This window comes from Anser brachyrhynchus (genome assembly GCF_964034855.1).
Source record: "Anser brachyrhynchus genome assembly, chromosome: 12".
In the NCBI taxonomy this organism is placed as follows: Eukaryota; Metazoa; Chordata; class Aves; order Anseriformes; family Anatidae; genus Anser; species Anser brachyrhynchus.
The window spans coordinates 1,740,924-1,759,910 of record NC_137707.1 but is presented as its reverse complement, the minus strand read 5'-3'; the positions used below and the strand labels follow the sequence as shown (position 1 = coordinate 1,759,910).

Below are 18,987 nucleotides of genomic sequence, written 5' to 3'. Positions count from 1 at the left end.
CGGAGGGGACAGAGCCAGGGTCCTCTGTGGGTGCAGAGCATCAGGCAGGAGCCAGGGTGGAGCGAGGGGCTCAGCACCAGGCAGCATCGGTGCTGCAGCCCCCTCCGCAGCACGCAGCCCGCACCCCAAAACATGCACCCACAGCCCCTACACGTACACCCCGTGGCCCCAAGCCCAGCCTGGCCGGGGGGTGAGTGCAGTGCTCTGGCCGCTGTCCTCTTTGGGCTGGGGACCGCAGCCTTGTCCCCACGGCTCTGCTCTGCCGGGGCTCATAGCTCTGCTCTCCAGCCCCTCCTGAGCCTGTTCCCAGTTTGGGAACTGGGGACAGCTCCCACAGGACAGCGTACGCGGTGCTGGGGCACGTGCTGCCCTGCTCCCAGCAGCCGGCTCCGACTCAGTGCCTCCGCGATGTCCAGAGCTTTGCTGGGTGCCAGAGACCCTCCGGGCTGCGTTCCACGGGGCTGGGAAGGTCTCATCTCCCTGCTCCCCCTTCCCAGGCAGCTCAGGGAAAGCCGCCTGCCTCCTGTCGTGCCCTGCTCCCGGCCAGGCAGGATCCGGCCAGCCCCACACGTCCCAGCCCTGCCGCCTCCATCCCGCCGCCGCGGCCGGCAGACAAAGCCCGACCAGACAAAGCCGCAGCCCCGGCCCCTGGGCAGCTTCCCCGCCTGCACGGCGAGGGGACGACAAATCCTGCAGCCATCATCCGGCACCCGGGGCCCCTCGCCTGCCTCCGTAGGCATCGGGAGGCGCGCGGCGCAGGCAGCGTCGCGGGACGGGCGGCGAGGCCGCAGGCAGCCTGCACGGCACCCCAGCCCCTCACGCACGCACCGAGCAGTCTTTAAAATGAAGGCAAATACCTTTTTCCTCGCAGCTCCACCGTCCGCCACCTGTCCTGCCTCGGCCACGCGGCGCCTCCGCCGTTCTGCCCGTCCTCCATGCACCGCCACCTGCGCCGGGACGGGCTTCAGACCCTCCTCTCCCCTCCGGCGGGTTTCGGCCCCACGCTGCCTGCTGGCATTTTGGCAGCTTCGCCGCTCCAGCGATGGCATGTGTCCATTTTTTTTTTTTTTTTTTTTTCTCTCTCCTCGCTCCCTTTCACAATCCATCCCCAGCCTCTCCGCCGCTGCCTCCGGAGCCGCCTGCGGTGCCAGCTCGCAGGGAAATTGGCAGCGAGCGCGGCGCGGGGACGCTCCCGCAGCTGAGCGGAGCCCCTCTGCCATCACCCGCCCTGGCACGGGGCCGGGGCGGCGGGGGGCTGCTGCCGCTCGCCAGCCCTTCCCAGCACCGCTGCCAAAAGCCAAACGAGGGGGGGAAGAAAAGGGAAAAAAAAAAAAGGCAGAGAAAGGATCTGGCGGCGCCGCCATCACCGGCCATGGGGGACCCGCTGGCGACCCTTCCTTTTGCCATGTCCTCGTCCCTCGGTGGAGGGTGCGGGGGCCCTGTTGTGGCCCTGCTGCCCCTCATGGGGAGGCTCGGCCCCGTCTGTCCCTGTGTCCCCACCCGCATCCCCATCCCGGCCGGGCGAGCCCTTCCCGAGGAGCGGGAGGCGACGCCGGCAGCCCCGGCGCGGCGATGCTGCGTGGCGAGCACGGCTCCCGCAGACACACCTCTTACCCAGCATCCGCCTGCCGCGAGAGGGGGGCCCAGGAAATTGGGAAGGGGAGAGCGGAGGAGGGACTCAGCGCCGATGGGTGGGCGGCTTTGGGGACCCCCCAGCCGTCTGCCACCCTGCACGGCCACCGCGGCCTGGTGCGATGCGGCGTCCCCACGCCGCCCCCTGGGTGGCACCGAGCCGTGCCCCAGCTGGGATGGACAGCCCGGCCGTCGGCAGGGCAGGCGAAGGCATCGCAGCCCTCCACACCTCTTCGGCTTTTGCTTTTCTTCCCTAAATTCCTGATCTTGATGTCGTTTTGAAGAGGGATGAAGCTCAAGAGGGAGGTTGGCTTCAGCGCACAAGGCCGAGGGGTGTGCTCGGGGACGTGCAGGCAGGGACGGGCTGGGAGCCCAGCGCCAGCACAGAGCCCTGCTCGGCTTCATGGAAAATAACATTTATTGGGAGCCACCTTTACTGGGAGCTCCCGTATACTGGGAGCCGTGGGGGTGTCGGGACTGCTCCGCTGCCCTCTCCTCTTGCAGAGCCCCCTGGCACAGCCCCACAGCACAGTTCCCGCGTGCCATCCCCATTGTACGGGTTCTCCCCCTAATTGGGGATGTATTTAATGAGGTGGTGAGAGCCACCGGACACGGATGCAGCAGCTCCGGGATGGCGGTGCCGGGACATCCCACGGGAGGAGCCCCAGGGGCCGTTCCTGCGCCTCCCTCCCCGAGTCCCCATCACCGGTGCCTGCTGGGCCCAGCTCCCGCCCTGCAGCCCGGCCACGCCACACGTGCGCCTGCCATTTCCTCAAATAAGCAGCTAATCTCCATCAATCATAATTTCGCACAATTATCATAATAGGGCCATTTTGCACTTATCCTCTCCACGTGACGCGGGAGGCACTTACGGCTGCACTTCACGCCGAGTGGCTCCGCGCTGCTCCCGTCCCCAGGGAGCCCCGCTGGCACTCGTGGGCGGCCGTGTCCCCCCGTGGGCTGGGGACACGGTCCCCGTGGCCGCAGGCCATCCCTACAAGGTGGGATCGGTGTCTGGCCCCCTCCTCGCCATGCTCCAGCTGGGGTGGCTTGTTCTCATCCCCAGCACCACTGCGGTGGCAGCCCCCGTGTCCCCGTCCCTTCCTGGCTGAGCTGTCCCCACCGCAGGGCACCGGGCTGGAGCCAGCACCGCCCGCAGAGCTTCCCCCAGGCATTAACCTCCCCGTAAAATAGTTCTGTTTACACCACATTAGTAATTACGTTCCTTTTTTTTTTCTTCTTTTTTTTTTTTTTTAATAAATACGGATGTTGCCACAAGTAAACTCTAATGTAATAAAAGCTTTCTGCTGGATCCATAATTAATCAGCAAGCTGCTTAATGCGATGGGGAGGATGCTCCCGCTGGCGCGGGGTGCGCGGCTCAGCCCCAGCCACCGCAGGGAGGGTGGGGAGAACCGTGGTGGCCTCAGGGTGCCTGCCTGGGGACACGGAGCTGCGCGGGGATGTGGTCGGTCCCTGAAAATCCCCACACGTCCCACGGGGCCCCCAGTGGGGGCGGAGGTGGGTGGACAGCGCTGAGCATCGTCCCCTGGGACTTTGGGGGTCCAGATGGCTGGTGGCCAGCAGGTGCCGGGGGATGGAGCGGCAGAGGGTGGCGCGGGGTGGACATCTGCTGTGCGTGGGGGCAGCTGGCCGTGTCCCCCCGCCCCGGGACGGGGGTCCCTGCACAAACCAGAGGGGCAGAGGAACGTCCTGCCCCGTGCACATCCCCATGGCTGTCGTGGGTCTGTCCCCATGCCGTGCACCCTGTCCCTGCCACCGCAGGGATGTTGGGGCCAGCAGCACCCCAGTGCCACCAGAGCCCCCCCCTTGCTCCCCCTGGGTCGGGGGGGTTAATCCCTGCAGCGTGCGGTGGCTGGGGACCGAGGGAAGGCAGTGACAGATGGTGAGTACAGAAAGGAGAATGAAGGCGGCAGGGCCGGGGTGGTGGGGAGCGGGTGCAGCTGCAGGGCGACACGTGGGCACGGCGGCTGCGAGCCCTCCCGGGGGGGAGGTGGCCGGGGCCCCCCGGCAGCATCGCTGCACCGGGGGGCTGTGACACGGGGAGCTGTGCAACGTGGAGCTGTGCAACACGGACCTGTGCACTGCGAAGCTGTGCAATGGGAAGGGAGTTGTGCCATGGGGAGCTGTGCCATGGGGAGCCGTGCAACGTGGGGCCGTGCAACGTGGGGCTGTGCAACGGGAAGGGAGATGTGCAAAGCAGATCCGTGCAATGCGGAACTGCAATGGGGAGCTGTGCAATGCGGAACTGTGCACGAGGGAGCCGTGCAATGGGGAAAAGTGCACTGGGGAGCCGTGCAATGGGGAGCTGTGCACTGGGGAAGGTGACCTGCAAAGGGGAGCTGTGCAATGGGGAAATGTGCACTGGGGAGCCGTGCACTGGGGAATGTGACGTGCAATGGGGAGCTGTGGAAAAGGAAGGGAACCTTCCATCAGGAGCTGTGCGATGGGGAAGCCACGCAGCGTGGAGCGAGCCATGCAGCGGGGATGGCGCCGTGCAGCAGGGCCGGGGCTACGCAACGGGCAGGGAGCCGCACGGCGAGGAGGGAGCCGTGCAGCGGGGAAGGGGCTGTGCGAAAAGGAGTGACTGGTGTGGTGATGACTGGTGTGGTGATGACTGGTGTGGTGATGACTGGTGTGGTGATGACTGGTGTGGTGACGGGGAGCTGAGCACTGGGAGCTGAGCTGAGCAGCATGGCCGAGCCGCCGTCCCTGCTTCCGCTGCAGCCCCCGGGTGGAAACACACCTGGGGGTGGGCGGGGGTCGGCCCCGCTGCCCGCTGTGGCCCCGTGGCGCAGGGGAAGGCCCGGGGGGGACCGCAGGGCCCCCGCCAACGCCGCCCCCGTGCCCCAGCCCCGCTCCTGCTCCCCAGCCCCGGCCCTCGCGCGGCCTGCACAAAATGGCGCCCGCGGGCCGTGACATCACGGCCCCGCCATGACATCACGCCCCCCGTGCTGACGCCACAGGGTGACGCGGTGCCGTCAGAGCCCCGCTGCGACGTCCCCCCCGGGGGGGGGGGGGTGGAGTTTGGGGTCAAATCCCCATAAAACGGGTGCGGGGGGGGGGGGAACGTTTGAGGTGCGGAACGCGCGGGCCGCGGCGCGGTGTTTCCGCCGGGGCCCGTTCGTTACCGGACCGCTCCCCCGGGGTGCGGGGCCGCAGCCTCCAGGTGAGGCCTCGCCGGGGCTGCGGGGGGACGGGGGGCACGGCCCGGTACGGCCCGGTACGGCCCAGCACGGCCCCGCTCTGCCGCACAGGGCCCGGGCCTGGCCGCGGCCTGCGGGCGGGGGTACACCGGCACCGCTCGGGAGGAGGCTGTGGGCGCAGCAGAGCCGGTGCCGGGGCGTTAATGGCACCGTAACGACCGCCCCGATCCCTGCCCGCAGCCTGCAGAGGGCCGTGCTGGTCCTGGCCGTGTGTGGTGGGATTTCAATTCCCCCCCCCCGCCATTTGGGAACCGTGGGGCAAAGCGGGGGTTGCCTCCGTGCCCTCCGCATGGCAGGGTGCGGGGCAGGGAGCTGCAGGAGGGAGAGTTCATTGGGGTGGAGGAAGCATAGTGCTCTCCCCTCTCGGAGGAGATGTGGGATTTCGCCTCCCGTGCCCGGCCCTGCCACCTCCAGAGCCTGGAGGCTGCCACAGCTTCCAGCAGCGGCTGCACGGTGCCGTGAGCTCCGCACCCTGCCCTCGCCCTTGAGGGATTGGGGCTGAGCCGACTTCTTTATGGCAGCAAACGCCCGTCTGCTGTGCTACAGCCATCCTCTGCCATCCGTGGCAGGCGCCTGATTCACGTATTCCCAGCCCAGGAACGTTTGTGCTGCTGATTCTCGCTGAGCAGGGTGAAGGAAGCGGGCCCGGTGTGACCCTGCTCGCGCCGTCCCGAGCGCCTGTCGTTGTGTGCACACATGCAGTCAACACCGCTTCTGCGAAGCCCCTAAATGCCCCGGCCCGGCTGAAGGTGCTGCCGTTTATTGTTCCATTAAATGTGGACTGGCGCTGCGGTGGAACAGGGATAATGCAATTTTTGGAAGCCGCCGTTCTGAAGCAGCAGCAGCAGCTAACACCTGCTCTGGAGCCTGGCGAGGAAAAGCGAGCGTGCCAAGTGCACTTAGCTGCGCTGGCCTGGAGCACGGCGTGATCCTGGCAGTCGGTCACTACCCATTAGTGCCCCTCTCAACGTCCGGGACGTTAACGTCTCGCCAGCGAGCTGGGCACAGCTTGGGTGGAGGTGACTCGGTTGAGGTTTCAGGCGGTGTTCTCTATTTTATATTTTAGTCTCTGCAGAGAAATGGAAAGATGTCATGCTAGCTTTGTCATGACCTTTTTGTATTTTTCCATCCCGGTGGTACAAGTCATGAGTGCACACGGTTAACACCCTCTGGGTTTGAAGCTTTCCCCCCCCCCCCCACGTTTCCGCAGTAAATCACAAGTTTCTTCTGCAGAAGCAGAAATTGAGGTTGATATGCAAAAGAAAATACGTGCAGAGCAGTTTCCGATGGGAGAAATGCTCTGAACGTGGATGGGAGAGTCTGCGGGTCTCACAGCTACATCTCTGCACAAGTAAACACTTGTTGCTGTCAGCGGAGGCATCCGAGCAGCCTGAGCTCAGCAAAGCTGCGCCCAGCTCTTCCCTGAGGAGCTGCCAGCTCTCTCAATCCTTTTTGTTTCAGCTCCTCCCCATGGTGGGAAGCTGAGCTGGGAGGCTGTTTGAGTTGAGCCGTTCCACTCACGGATATTTATCAAAATGTTATGAAAATCAAGTCACAATTGCCAGCGTCAAGGAAACGCCACGTACCGTGACCGGGGCGTCCGTGGAAGGAGAAGCTGTCGTCCTTGGCTCTTTCCTCACAGCACCTCTCGAGAGGTATTTCAGTGGTGGAGTTTAATTGTAGCCATCGGACAGACAGTGGAGTAAAACCTCTGCTACAGCCCCGTTTTTCCCCTTCTCTGCTGCCCTGCTGGCGGTGGTGGCAGTCTCCGCATGGCGAAGATGTGTTAGCTAAAACGAATTATTCTGCTTGCTCTGGGTGAGCTCCAGGCCCTGTGCAGAGGGTATTTGGGATTCTTCTAAGGCAGCTCCTCGGCCCTCTGTCGCTCAATAGCTTGATGCTATCGCGGGCTTCTCCCTTTGAAAGGGAGGGGATGGTGAAAAGAGAGGCGAGGAGCAGGTTTCTAGCGCTTCTCCCCAGTTACACCATCTCTCACGAGCAGATCGATGCCTCTGCACAAAGGCAGGGCGCACGGCGTTTGTGCCAGCCCGTCATCTTCCTGTAAGGAAGGCCTCTAACGAAAGATCAGCCTCTAATGGCACCGGTTCTCCTTCCAGTTCCCTTCTGGGGATTTTCCCCGTTGAGAAACCTTGCTGCGGCGCAGAGGCCAGGCTGGGCGCCTGGGTCGAGCTCTGGCTGGAGCTGGTGCCGCGGCTGAGCTTGTCCCCATGCTCGGCCCGGCTCCGAGTGCCACAAGTCTTGCACTTTTAGCAGCGCGGTGACAAACCTGCAGCTGCCGCTTGCTGGGAACACCAGCTGCGTGGCGAGGGCTCCTGCTGCCCGGGACTTTAACCTCCTGGTTGGTCTGTTGGGTAAGAAAGCTCCCGAGCTGAAGCGGCGTTTGTGATGGATGGGCTGTCAGGTCGCAGGGCCCGAGCGCCTGCCTGTTCCTCGGTGTGCTACTGCGTTTAGGACAGCACATTTCCACTTGCTAGAACTTAGGAGGCTTGGATTTTGTCTCTGGCTCTGTGCTGCTGCGCTTGAGCTGGGCATTGGTTTACTAAAACAAGGAAAAGTGCAAACTGAGAGCCGGTTAATCCTGGAATTTAATTTCTTCAAATGTTGGTGAAATTGAGTGAGAACAGCACCTCAAGTAGCCCTTACTCGGTGTCCTGATGTTACTGATTGATGAAAACTGTTTCGTGATTTAAGTTAAATCATTTCTTGGGGATGTGGAGGCTGCGGAGGGACGGGTCTCTGCCTCCTGCTCCATCTGGGCAGGGCCTAGCACGCTGGGGATACAGCAGGCTGAAGCAGAAGCATTAATAATACAGTGGGTATTATTCAAATGAAGGCTGCCACTTCTCCTCGGTGGGAATAAACCCCTGGGTAATTGCTGCTCATACTTATCTGTTCCTATAATTGCTTTCTGCAGAATCACTTCAAAACAAGCGCTGCTGGCAGGATGCTGGTCTCCCTGCTCTTCCCCCCGGCGAGCTGGCCCATCCGACGCCTCGGCCGTGACCTGCAGCGGTGCCGCTGGTGGCTGCGTGGGCAGAAGGGGGCTGCCTGTCCCCACCGGGGCCTGCGAACCTCACGGGCAGCCGGCAGCCGTGACGCTGCCCCCGTTTTCGCTAGGGCTTTGAATTTTGGTGATAAAATCGCCATCGTTGACCAACACGGTGAGCACACTTACAGGGACCTTTTCCGCCAGAGCCTGCGCCTGTCGCAGGAGATCTGTAGGGTCCTGGGGTGCTCCAGCAGAGACCTGAAGGAGGAGAGGATCTCATTTCTGTGCCCCAATGATGCCTCGTACGTGGTTGCCCAGTGGGCTTCCTGGATGAGCGGAGGCATAGCAGTGCCCCTTTACAAGAAGCACCCCGTGCAGCAGCTGGAGTATGTGATCCAGGATTCGCAGAGCGCGCTGGTCGTCGCAGCAGAGGAATACGTGGGGAAAATAGCCCCCAGCGCTGAGAAGCTGGGAGTCCCGGTTCTGCCACTTCCTAAGTCTGGTGGCGATGGACCTGCAAGTCACGCGGCGGTGGAAGACGTGCCCTTGGCGTCCTGTGCCTCGTGGAAAGACAGGGGAGCCATGATAATCTACACAAGTGGGACCACGGGAAGACCGAAAGGGGTCCTCAGCACCCATGAGAACGTGCAGGCCGTGGTGAGTGCTGCTTTCTCTCCGCAATGCTCACGCTGAGTTACAGAGGTCTTGGCCCTCACAGGTAATTTGGGGCTGTGAGGCACAAAACACCCGAGTGTGACCTAATTTCTGCACAGGGGCTGTGTCTTCAAAGTCCTTAACGCTTTAGGTGCGAGCACACCCAACTTGGTGTCTGAGGCTCTGACCCCCGTGCTGCAGCCAGGGGCAGGTCTCCCTCCTTTCCTGGAAAGCAGAAGGGGTGAGACCTGTTGCAGAAGGACTGCTTTCTTTGCAATTTTCTTTTCTTCCCTGTGACTGGGAAAGTATCTTTGCCCATAATTGGGATATAACTTAGCCCAGCGCAGTACTGCGCGAAGTCTGTGCATTATTTAGCTATATATCCCCAAGGCAAAAAATCCATTAGCTATCCGAGCCAAAAGGAATTAAAAGTTTGAACGAGCCTGCTGACTACCTCACCAGTTTGTTATCGCTGCCTGCAACAGATAGACTCACGCCATTAGGGAAAAAGGGCAGGGAGTACACCGCGCCTCACGGGCACGTCCTCGAGCTCGCGCCGTTCCGGGTGCACAGATACTGCAGCGACGGGCGTGGTAGGAGAGCCTTGATGGATAGAGCCAGCGCTTGGCTATATTGGGTGAAGAATCCGTTCCCTCACAAATATGCTGATCATCTGGGAGGCAGCCGAAGTGATAGCTGGCTGTTGTGCTGCCTCGCGGAGGGGCTGAAACCTTTCCCCCTGCCCTGCGGGAGAGGGTTGGGAATGACATGGCTGAATTCCACCCTTTGAATGCTTTTTTTTATTTTTAGAGAGCTGGAAATAAGCTCTCCAGTTGCTGATGTTGGGCCCTGAAGGACGTTGTTCTACCCAGAAGTGTGAGGCCTAACACTTTAAAATGTTGTTACGAAGGGATAATTATCTAGACATTTAATTTATTGTTATTTTACTAGCATGGAGCCTATTTTCTCTTTGAGACACTGATTTCCTGCTCCCACTAGTTATGCCTTACACATGCTAGAAGCGTTATCAGCGTCCAAACCATGTCAACTGAGTTCTGGAAAACTTAGGTTTTTGGTTAATATTTCTGCCATCTTTGGCTGTGCAGCAGCGGGCTAATAATTCTGTGGGTCCTGCTTGAGCATTTACGACTCATCTTTCCCAGTAGCAAGGAAGGCCGTTGATGTAAATGAACACATATAATGAAAAGATGCAGAAGCTCTTCCTCTGGTATTCTGTTCGTGGTGGTAATTTTGCTCCTGCTGACCCTAAAGAAGAAATTTCTGTGCCTGTGCCTTGGTCTGGGGTTTCTGCCACCAGCTGCGCACAGGGGATCGAGGGTGTGGATACCCGGGGCTGTGAGAGGCTGTCCTGCCCTGACGCTGGCTTGTATGTCTTCTTCTGCAGACCACGGGGCTGGTTGAAAAATGGGAGTGGAAGAAGGAGGATGTTATTCTGCACGTGCTGCCTTTGCATCATGTCCACGGGGTGATCAATAAGCTGCTCTGTCCTCTCTGGGTGGGAGCGACATGCATCATGTTACCCGAATTCAGCGCACAGATGGTAAGCCTGGAGGGATTGCGTTGTCTTTGAAATTCAGCAGCAAGACCCCATGCGTTGTGATTAGAGCAACTTTGGAAATAAGTTCCTAAACAATTCCAGCCTCTTTAGCTACTGGCTGCGTGCGGTTCACAGACTGTTAAAAGCCGCTTTCAGTTGGATGCTCAGTCTGGGGTAAACGTGCTCTTCCGGAGGTTACAAGTTGTTTGAGTGTGACGTACGTAACGGTAACGCTGCGCTGCCCGTCCTCCACGTGGTGGGGGTCTCGGGTCGTGGGTGGGCCCTTCCAGGCACCCGCTGAGAGCCTCAGCACCTGGAATAGGGGTTGTTAATTTTCTAGCACCGAGAAGAAAGGTGGAAATATTGGGTTTTTCCCTTGCATGTCGGCACCGTGCTGCCTGGAGCTATGCTGTTTGTTGGATATTTCATTTCTAGTAGCTTGCGTTTTCCGTTACAATCTTCTGTCCTCGATGTTTCGTGTTACATCACATGACAGCACGCAGGCTTTAGAATTTCTTGCAGCCCAGGTAAGAGAAATACTAATACTTGTCACTTGCATAGAAACGTTGCTCTTCATCTACAGAGGTACAAGTGTTAACAGATCTGTCAATTTAGGCTCGGCAATAGAAGCGAGAGTTTGCAAATTGAGCGTTGCTTGCAGCTTTGAAGGAAAGGTGGCAGGAGGGAAACCGTACTTATAAGCACGTCTGCGCTGCGTTCACGGTTGTTTTCCAGCTGAGGCAGGAAACTCCAGGCGTGGTGCTCTGCTTCTCTTCTGTTCCTTGCCCACGGTGGCAGATAGCTGAGCTGAAGAGAGGATGAAGTGGGACTAGAAACAGGGCAGCCGACGGTGAAGGAGAACAGCTTTTAGAGCTGCTGGCCCCTGGGATCTGGCGCTGCTGACCTGTGTCTCCCGGTGCTGGTGGTGGTGAGAGACGCTGGAGCTGGCCGTTTGCTCCGAGCTGAGCAGTGTCACAGGTGAGCAGTTGGGTTTTCAGGTGCTGGGGCCACCTCGCAGCAGAAAGGAAGCCTTTGTTGGTACAGAACTCCCTGGGAAAGCGAGAAGGGCTTGTGAGGCCTGTGCTTTGTGACTGAGCAGGCTGCTTTACCTGTTCGTGCTTATTCACGTGCCAGGCAGCCTGGTCACGCCAAAGGGACAAAGTGCAAGTGCGAAGGATACACCCAGAAGCCTCTGATGCTGCTGCTCTACGGGCTCTGATCTGAGCGACTGCAGGGCCACGTGATTCTTGGTTGCTTATTTCTGCCTCTCAGAGAAGCAACCACAGAAAAGGCATGCTTCCCTTCTGGTTTCAAGATGGCCCTGACACCTGAAAACCCCACTGCTGGCTGAGCACCGCTCCTTCTGAGGGGAGCAGCCCCAGGATCCCAGAGGGGCAGCTCTGCACTCACATTTCTAGAGCAAGAAGCGGAGGGCAGCAAGGTCTCCTGGCAGCCCCGGCCAGTGCTCTCTCTTTGATAATCACTGCCGCATTTACCTTCCCCCATCTTTAGGGTGTCAGCCCAAGAAGTGCTGTCCGTGCTCGCAGCCCAGGGTGCAGCAGGGACGTGCGTGTGCCCCTCCAAAATGAGGGCTCAGAGCCTTGTCCAGCCCCGGTGATGCTAGGAGGCAGCTGGGGTGGTGGCAGAGGAGCGTGCCGATAGCCTGGAAGCAAAGCCAAGCCCTCTGGAGGGCGCGTTTCTCCACGTCCTGGTGCCACCGGTGATGGATTGTCCCTTCTACCCTTGTGTTTTTCTCTGCTCTCTCCCCGACATCTGCAAATCAATGAGCTGACGTTGAAGGATGGGTTCAGGTGCCGGGGAGCGGGATGCCCGCCTGCCGCCTCTGGTCGAAGCATCTCCGCCGGACTCACGGCCAAGGGCGAGCGAGGACAGAGCTGGAGGGTGCCCGGCTGGCCCTGGGGGACGAACTCGGGCAGGGAGGCCGCAGGGTAAGCGCCCCTGCCGCAGCGACGGCGACTGAGCGCCGTGCCGAGGGCTCTCGGGTGCGTTCGGGCTCCGAAGGACGTCATTTGCTTTTCTATTTTTTTTATTCCCTTTATTTTTCCGAGGGCCTCCCCTGGGAGCCGAAAGTGGTTTGATCGACACTACAAAGAAAGCACACGAGGGTAAATAAGGCTTTCTTGTGGAGTTTAATGCAAGCTGCCTTTCAGTTCCAGTCTATTTTCACCAGCTGTTTACAAAATGCCCTTTGCTGCCGAAATCAGCTTTCAGAAAGGCAGCGGAGTTTCAGTGGAGGATTTTGCAAAAGGAGCCCGAGTTTTGCTGTGTGCTTTTTCTCTTCGTTGCACCTTGAGAAAGCAGCCAATTATAGTGTGATATAAAGAAACCCGAATGGCAGCTAAAACACTTGACAGGCTGATCAAAACAAGGCTAGGAACTTACTCTCAACCTGCTGCAGACATATTTAGCCTTGAGTGATACTGGCATGGGTTCAAGAGAAACCGCAGCAGCATGCCCAATGTGTGTTTGGTTTCTAATCACTAACACTTCATTATACAAAATAAATACTTTATTATTACAGTGTTTATTAAATTACATAATTTGTGGCGTGCCTTATAGTCAGATACAGATGCCAGTCTGGTTTCGGTGGTGGTAACAGTGCTCTTTTTTTTCTCAGTTGGAAGGCATTGCGAGCCCCGGACCAAGGCTTGTTTGTCGTTCCCTGCAGCGCAGTGTTAGGAGGTGGCATCTTTCAGGCCCTCCCGGCTGCTTTTGGGAGCCGTCCAAGGAAAGGTTAAAAAGCAAGACTGCAGAATAACCCCCGGGTCCTGACCAGCAGCCGCTCTCGTACTAAAACAGCACCTGATGTCCAAGGCTGCATGCGAGCTATGGCTGAGGCCACGAGGGCTCATTAAAGTGTATTGAGATGCCTCAAGCGTGAAAGTTGCTGCATAAAATCAGATTCTTTTTATTAAATGAGGACATCCATTACTTTGCACTAGCTACTGTACATGTTATAATTCACTTTATAGCACCATCTGTTAGGACTGTCTTGCTTAAGCTTTTTGTAGCATCTTTTTATTGTAAGTTATTAAAAAATACGGCGGCATCTATTAATCATTTATTAATAAAGGGCTTATAAACGGACCCTTAATTTCCAGCAGTTTCATACGTGGTGCGCAAGTCCTCTGGTGCTGCTCGGGCTGCAGCGTGCCTCTGCTGGGTGCCCCCTGGGGCCGTGGGAGCAGCACCCAGTGCTCCCGGAGCGTGTCTGCTGCTCGGAAAGGGCAGCCCCGACCCCAAAATCACACAAAACCACAGAGCACGGCCACGTCCCTGCTGCTGTGGGCACGTGGACTGGCAGCAGGCAGGAGAGCGGCGTCTGAGAGCTCGTTCCTCCCCGCAGCTGTGTGGGGCAGAGGCAGCTCTGATGTTATTTTTGTTTTCGGCAAAGCGTGAGAACCGGGAGGGCAGAAATGTGCTTTGAAGGCAGAGCTGCAGCCTGAGCGGCCCTAAATGGTCCTCACTCCCGTCAGAACTGGCTTCCAGGCTGAGTTTGCTTCTCCAGCTGCACTGTGCTGTTTGCAGGCAGCCGGCGTTTCCCACTTCGAAACGCCTGCCTCGTTTGTCTTATGCAGGGCTAGAAAATTTAAAGACACTGATTTTTATTTTATTTTTTTGTGCGTTTAAACTGGTGGCCAGAGGAGGAGGGAGGCTACTGATGTCTGTGCTTAAGGAACGGGTGCTCCATGAGCCCGCTGCCCACCGGGCAGCAGAGGAGGCCCCTGAGCACTCAGTCTTCCTTGGAGGCCTCTCTGCAGTTGGGATTTGCACCCGGCAGGCGCCAGAGCACCCCTTCCCCAGAGATCCCCCCTCTCCCTTCCCCACACTGATTTGGTACAGCTCCGAAGGCTGAGCACCCCCGTGGCACGACCAGTGCTCGATGGAAATACCACGGAGTCTGGGGAGGCAAGCCCGGGGAAGGCAGGCGCCCTGCAGTCGGGAGCCTCTCGGGGAGAGATGCGAGGTCAGCGGCTGCTCTGCAGGATCCGTCCCGGGGCTGGACAAGGGGAACGGCTTCTCTTCGCCGTGGACCACCTCTGGTCCTGCCTGGGCTGCCCAAGGGACAGACGTTCAGCTGAGAAAGGCGGTCAGCAATTGGTGCTGAACACGGGTTCAGCTCCTGGCAGCTCTTTCAGCCTTTGGTGTAGGAGTAGAATAAAAATCTTCAAAGCCACGACGGAAAAAAAGCCTACTCCAGTGAGCTCCTACAAACCTAAGCTCGGCGCGACCTCGTGGTGGTGCGCGCTGCCTGTTGGGCTCTGCTAGGCAGGTTCTGAGCTGCGCTGTGCCTCCTGCGGGATGACAGCCGTGGCCGTGCCCTGCAGCCACTCGGCTGGCAAGCACGCTGGGATGCAGATTTATCGCCCTGCAGTTCCAAGAGGGGCTGGTGTTCTGGTGCCGGCACCACGACATGTCTGACTTCAGGTGCCTCCAGGGATCAAGCCCTCTAAAAATCCTGTCCTGCTTTACGCTGCCACACGCAAAGCCACCAAAATCGTTGGTCTTCCCTGTGAATTGGGTTTGGGGCCGCGTCCCCCGCGGCACGTTCACACGTGGCAGCTCCCGCACGTGGTGGAAGGCTGCTGCAGCCCCAAAGCCCTGAGGCTTCGCGCTGTGTGCGGGGTCGCTGGAGCACTGGAGGGTTTACGCCCTGTCTCGGACACCTGCAGACTTCCTCCTGAAGCCCAGCGGGCTGGTACATCTGTGAGCAGAGCGCTGCCCCCCTAGCTGCTGTTATCCGTGCCGACCAGATTAGGGGAAGCCTCCCTGGGCTGCGCGGGGACATCCTGCAGGGAGAAGCACACACCGCAGCGCTGAGCCTCTCCCCCGGATCTGTCACTTCTGCAAGCATCAGCCCTTCTGAGTTTATTTTTAAAATAAAGGCAACTCCGAGCACAGGACGCCCGTCTCCAGTACCCAAGCACCGAAAAGGTGGTGCTCTCGGTGCGCTGGGGGGTTGCGCGTCCCCTCCCGTTCCAGCTGGAGAAAGGCAATTGTCTTTTCATCCATTAATCGGAGGCTTCAGAGGAGTAATTTTATTGCAGACTCAAAGAGGAGTCGGAGGAGGGAGGAGCAGGTCACTAGCGAACGGATTATGTTTGATCGCTTCTCGCAGACCTGGCTTTAAAAAGTTATAGTTTTTCTTCACGTCTCCCCAGATCTGCCGTCTGGCCTCAGCATCTGTTACGGAGTAATGTCTTTTGATGTGTGTGTGGAAAAATAAAAAATGGAACCAGAGCCTGTCATATTTGCTTATATTGCTGGGTCCCAGGGAAAGCACTTGCTCCTCTCAGTATGCCCACAGCGTGGTGAGGGTTTAAAAGCTTCAGACTGGAATGCAGAGGGGCCATCAAGCCGCACTGATGAATAAATGATTAAAACCAGCGTCATGCAGAGCGCAAACAGTTCGGGGTTATAACAAACGGGAGCTGAAGCCGCCGAGGGCCCGGTTTCCCTTTGAAGAGAGGAACGTTTCCCGTTCTGCACGTTGCTCGCGCACGGCCCGGCGCAGAGCTCCCACCGCTGCTCTCCGGGCTTCTGCCGCATCCGCCTGCCCTCCGCTGGGGGGAAAGCGGGGCCAGACGCGGGTGCGCAGCCCTGCCGGCCCTTCCCCGTGCCCCTGCAGGCTCGGGGGGAGCTCTCTGCCCCCGGCATGGGGCGCGGGGTCCCGCGGGTACGGCTGTGGGCTGGCGGCAGCCCTGCCTCGCGGGCGGCGCTACCCGCGCGCCACGGATCGATGCGGAGCACCGAGCCATCTCCCAGCTCAAAAGGGAGGTACAGGGGCGATTTAACCTTGCATTAGGGGTATTGTTACTCCTGAAAAGGTTTAAAAAAAAATCCGATAACAACTGAAAATGATACCCTCGTTTTCTAGAAGAGGCGCTGCTGTATGTGTCAATAGAGGTAGCGGCACACGTTGTCTGTTATCTGCGTGGGGTTGATGGGAAAATCCATGCTGATAGTCACTTTCTTTTCAGCTTTTAGGCATTTCTGCGTGCATCTCTGCCAGCTGCTTCTGGAGCCCTGTACCAGGCGAAGGCTGGCTGGATTTAGCACACATTTTATGGTCGTTGCCACCTTTCTTTTGCGTTAGAAGGTGCCCAGGTACTGACAGATTTGGTGCTTTCCGGCTAGTTTGTCATTGCACATTTCCCTCTGAAGGCAAGGGCTCTGTAAAGGAAGAAAAAATTATTTTCTTCCTTTTCTACCCTGCGTTTGCGTCTCGTCCTTCAGGTGGTGGTAGCAGATCTGGATGCAGGTTTGGAAGGCTGCTGTAGGGATCTCTTGGAGCAGCAGCTTGCCTGCTCCTCCGGCCTCACTCACCATCATGCCATCTGTGTGCTGCAAGAAATACGTGGGAAAATCTTGCAGCTTCGCCTCACTGGGATTGTTTTGTACCCGCTGGTGTCATTTTCTCTTTTTTTTTTCTTTTTTTCTTTTTTTTTTTCATTTACTGATGGCAAAATCCTACTGGCCGGCCCATGGAATTACCCAGATATGCTTTTGTGCAGTGGGAGGGGAGGAAAATCAGGAATGTCAGGAGGCTCTTGGGAACAGAAGGTCCTCTGCTTCTCTGCTGGCTCAGGCAGCCCTGACCTGTGAGCCAACCCTGCTGTGTGCCTGCCTTGGGCTTTTGCTGCTGTTACTGCTGATAGAGAGCTAGCCCCCTTCTTGCAGTTAGGAACATTTTGTTTCTAGCCCTTGTTGACTGTAAAAAGAGTTCTGGTCTGCTCCTCACCATCCCCTGAATGTCTTCCTTCTGAAGACCGCTGCTTCCTTTCTACATCGGGCTCTCCTGATGATTTTGAAGGCTCAGCATTAGGCCAGAGGACTCTGCCAAGCTGCAGCCCCGGTCCCAGCCCCGCTGAGCTGTGCCCGGTCCCAGGCTGGTGGGCGTCCAGCCGGAGCTGGCATTTCTGAGCTCCCTGCCGGCAGGCAGAGCAGAGAGCATCAGGTGAGCGAAATAAAACGGAGCGATGGGCTGCCAATATCCCGTCCGCAGGTAATGGATGTGGTGACAGTGACGCGTAGGATAACAGAGAGGGAGAGATTGATCGCGCTGCTCCAAACCTGACAGCGTCGGGGGATGCCGCGTGCGGGAAGGGCAGCGCTGGCCTCTCGCTGGAGGCCGCCCAAGTCCCAGGCTTGATTGATTAGTCCCAGGTAACGAGGCTTTCCCAGATCCTTCCCTTAAACCGTGAAGTTATAGTTATAAAACAGAAATAGCTGTTTCAGCTGGCTGGGCAGTGACAAGCCCCCTGGACGCCTCTGGGTCTGCGGAGGGCTCGGGGGTGCCAGCTTTGTACCGCGGCGTGGTGATTAGTGCCGTTAAAACACATGCTTGGGATCCAGATTTGGCTGAGCAGCAGCAGAACAGGTGGAGATGTTTGGCTGTCAGCAGATCGCCCCAGCAGTGGCTGGTGGCACGGATCCAAAGGCAGCTGCTTATCCTCAGGAAGGGGCTGTTGCTGGGGCGAGTCGGGCTGACACAGAAGGAGCTGCTCCCATCGCTGGGGGGGGGCATACAGAGGATTTTATCTGGGGCAGGAGCTGAGCAGATGTGCGAGGACAGGGGGGTTCTGGGGTGCAGGAGAGGTCCGCTGCATTTCGGAGTGATGTTTTTGTGTGTGGTTTTGTTTTTCTTTAAATCCAAACGCATGCGAAAATAATTCTGCTGCGTGGCCAGGCAGCCTGGAAGGCTGCCCGCTCTCCCCACAGCTGCTCTGAGCTTCTGAAGGCAAATCACACGGTGAGGATCCAACAGCCCCAAGCGTCTGTCTCCCTTCAATTCCTTTGGCACGGTCCTGATCCCCGCTTGCCGTCACCTGTCTCTCCCTGCCCGAGGCAAGGCTCTCGGGACCACCAGGGGGAGCGGAGCGGGTCCCCAGGTTCAGCCCCCCGGCTTTGGAGACGTCCTTGTCCATGCCGCTGCCTCGGGTGGGAGAAGTACCAGGGGGATTGAAGAGAAAAAACATCTTTGGGGAAAGAGGCTGGAAGGAATATAGCAGGCGTTACATCCTTCTGAGTGCAGCTTTGCCTACTCTGCCTTGCTTTAGGGGGTGATTTGGGGAGGTGGGGTAATTTCGAGCCCACTGCCAGCACCAGCCACCCTCAGCTGTCCTCACGCCCTGAAACGCGCTGTCTGGCACCATCCCTCTGGGTTCCCAGAGCAAGGAAAGCAGCGGGCCTTGCTGCTGGAGCTCAGGACCACAGCTCATGGTGCTCTGCACTGAAGAGCCCACAGCTCCCAGCTCAGCCCCATTGCAGAGTGCTGCAGCGTCAGGGCACGGCTGTGGCAATGCGTCTCCAACAGGGAGTGCAGTGTTCCCCTCTGGGCATGTCACCCCATCAATCTGGGCAAACTGCATCCCTCTTCTGCTTTCCCTGATGCTAGGTGGGGCTCTGGAAGGGGCTGGAGGTGCCCTTAGGTCATGGCCCTTGGAGCCTGGTGGGTTCCCAACCCGTGCGTTTGGTCCCGTCGGGGGCTGGCTGGGCTGGGAGGCAGCAGGCGCTCCCCTCTTGGGTGGGATGGTGCCTTTGTTGGATGTGTCCTGCTGTATTAAGAATAACACCGTGGTGCTGGCGGCTTTCTGCAGGAGCTGATTGTTCTGAAGCAGCCAAGTGAGAGACGACGGGGAGAGAGGGCGCGCGGGGAGAGGAGGCGCCGGCGCGGTGGAGTAGAAAGCGATGAAATGGAGCCCGAGCGAGCAGGACGGAGGGGAAAGGGGCAGAGCGCACCAGCAGCCAGGGTGACAGCGTGAAGGAGAAGCGCTTGTTCACCTTCAATCAATTCAGGCTTTTTTCCACCGCCGCACGCGCCTGTGTGCAGCTGAGCGTGCGCCGGGAGGGAGGGGAGAGGCGGCCGCGGTGTCAGGAGCGGTT

At 58.7% G+C, this 18,987-nt stretch overlaps 1 protein-coding gene across 2 annotated transcripts in view; it reads left to right on the top strand.

Annotated features, from left to right (window-relative positions):
• The first annotated feature begins 4,729 nt into the window (after positions 1 to 4,729).
• ACSF3 (acyl-CoA synthetase family member 3) overlaps positions 4,730 to 18,987 on the top strand; it is a 58,298-nt gene continuing 44,040 nt past the window's right edge. For both annotated transcript variants that reach the window (XM_080552304.1, XM_080552305.1), the window contains exons 1-3: positions 4,730 to 4,821; positions 7,794 to 8,525; positions 9,928 to 10,083. In XM_080552304.1, the coding sequence (XP_080408430.1) occupies positions 7,824 to 8,525; positions 9,928 to 10,083 (858 nt within the window). In that variant the 5' untranslated portion in view covers positions 4,730 to 4,821; positions 7,794 to 7,823. The remainder of the gene's footprint in view (positions 4,822 to 7,793; positions 8,526 to 9,927; positions 10,084 to 18,987) is intronic.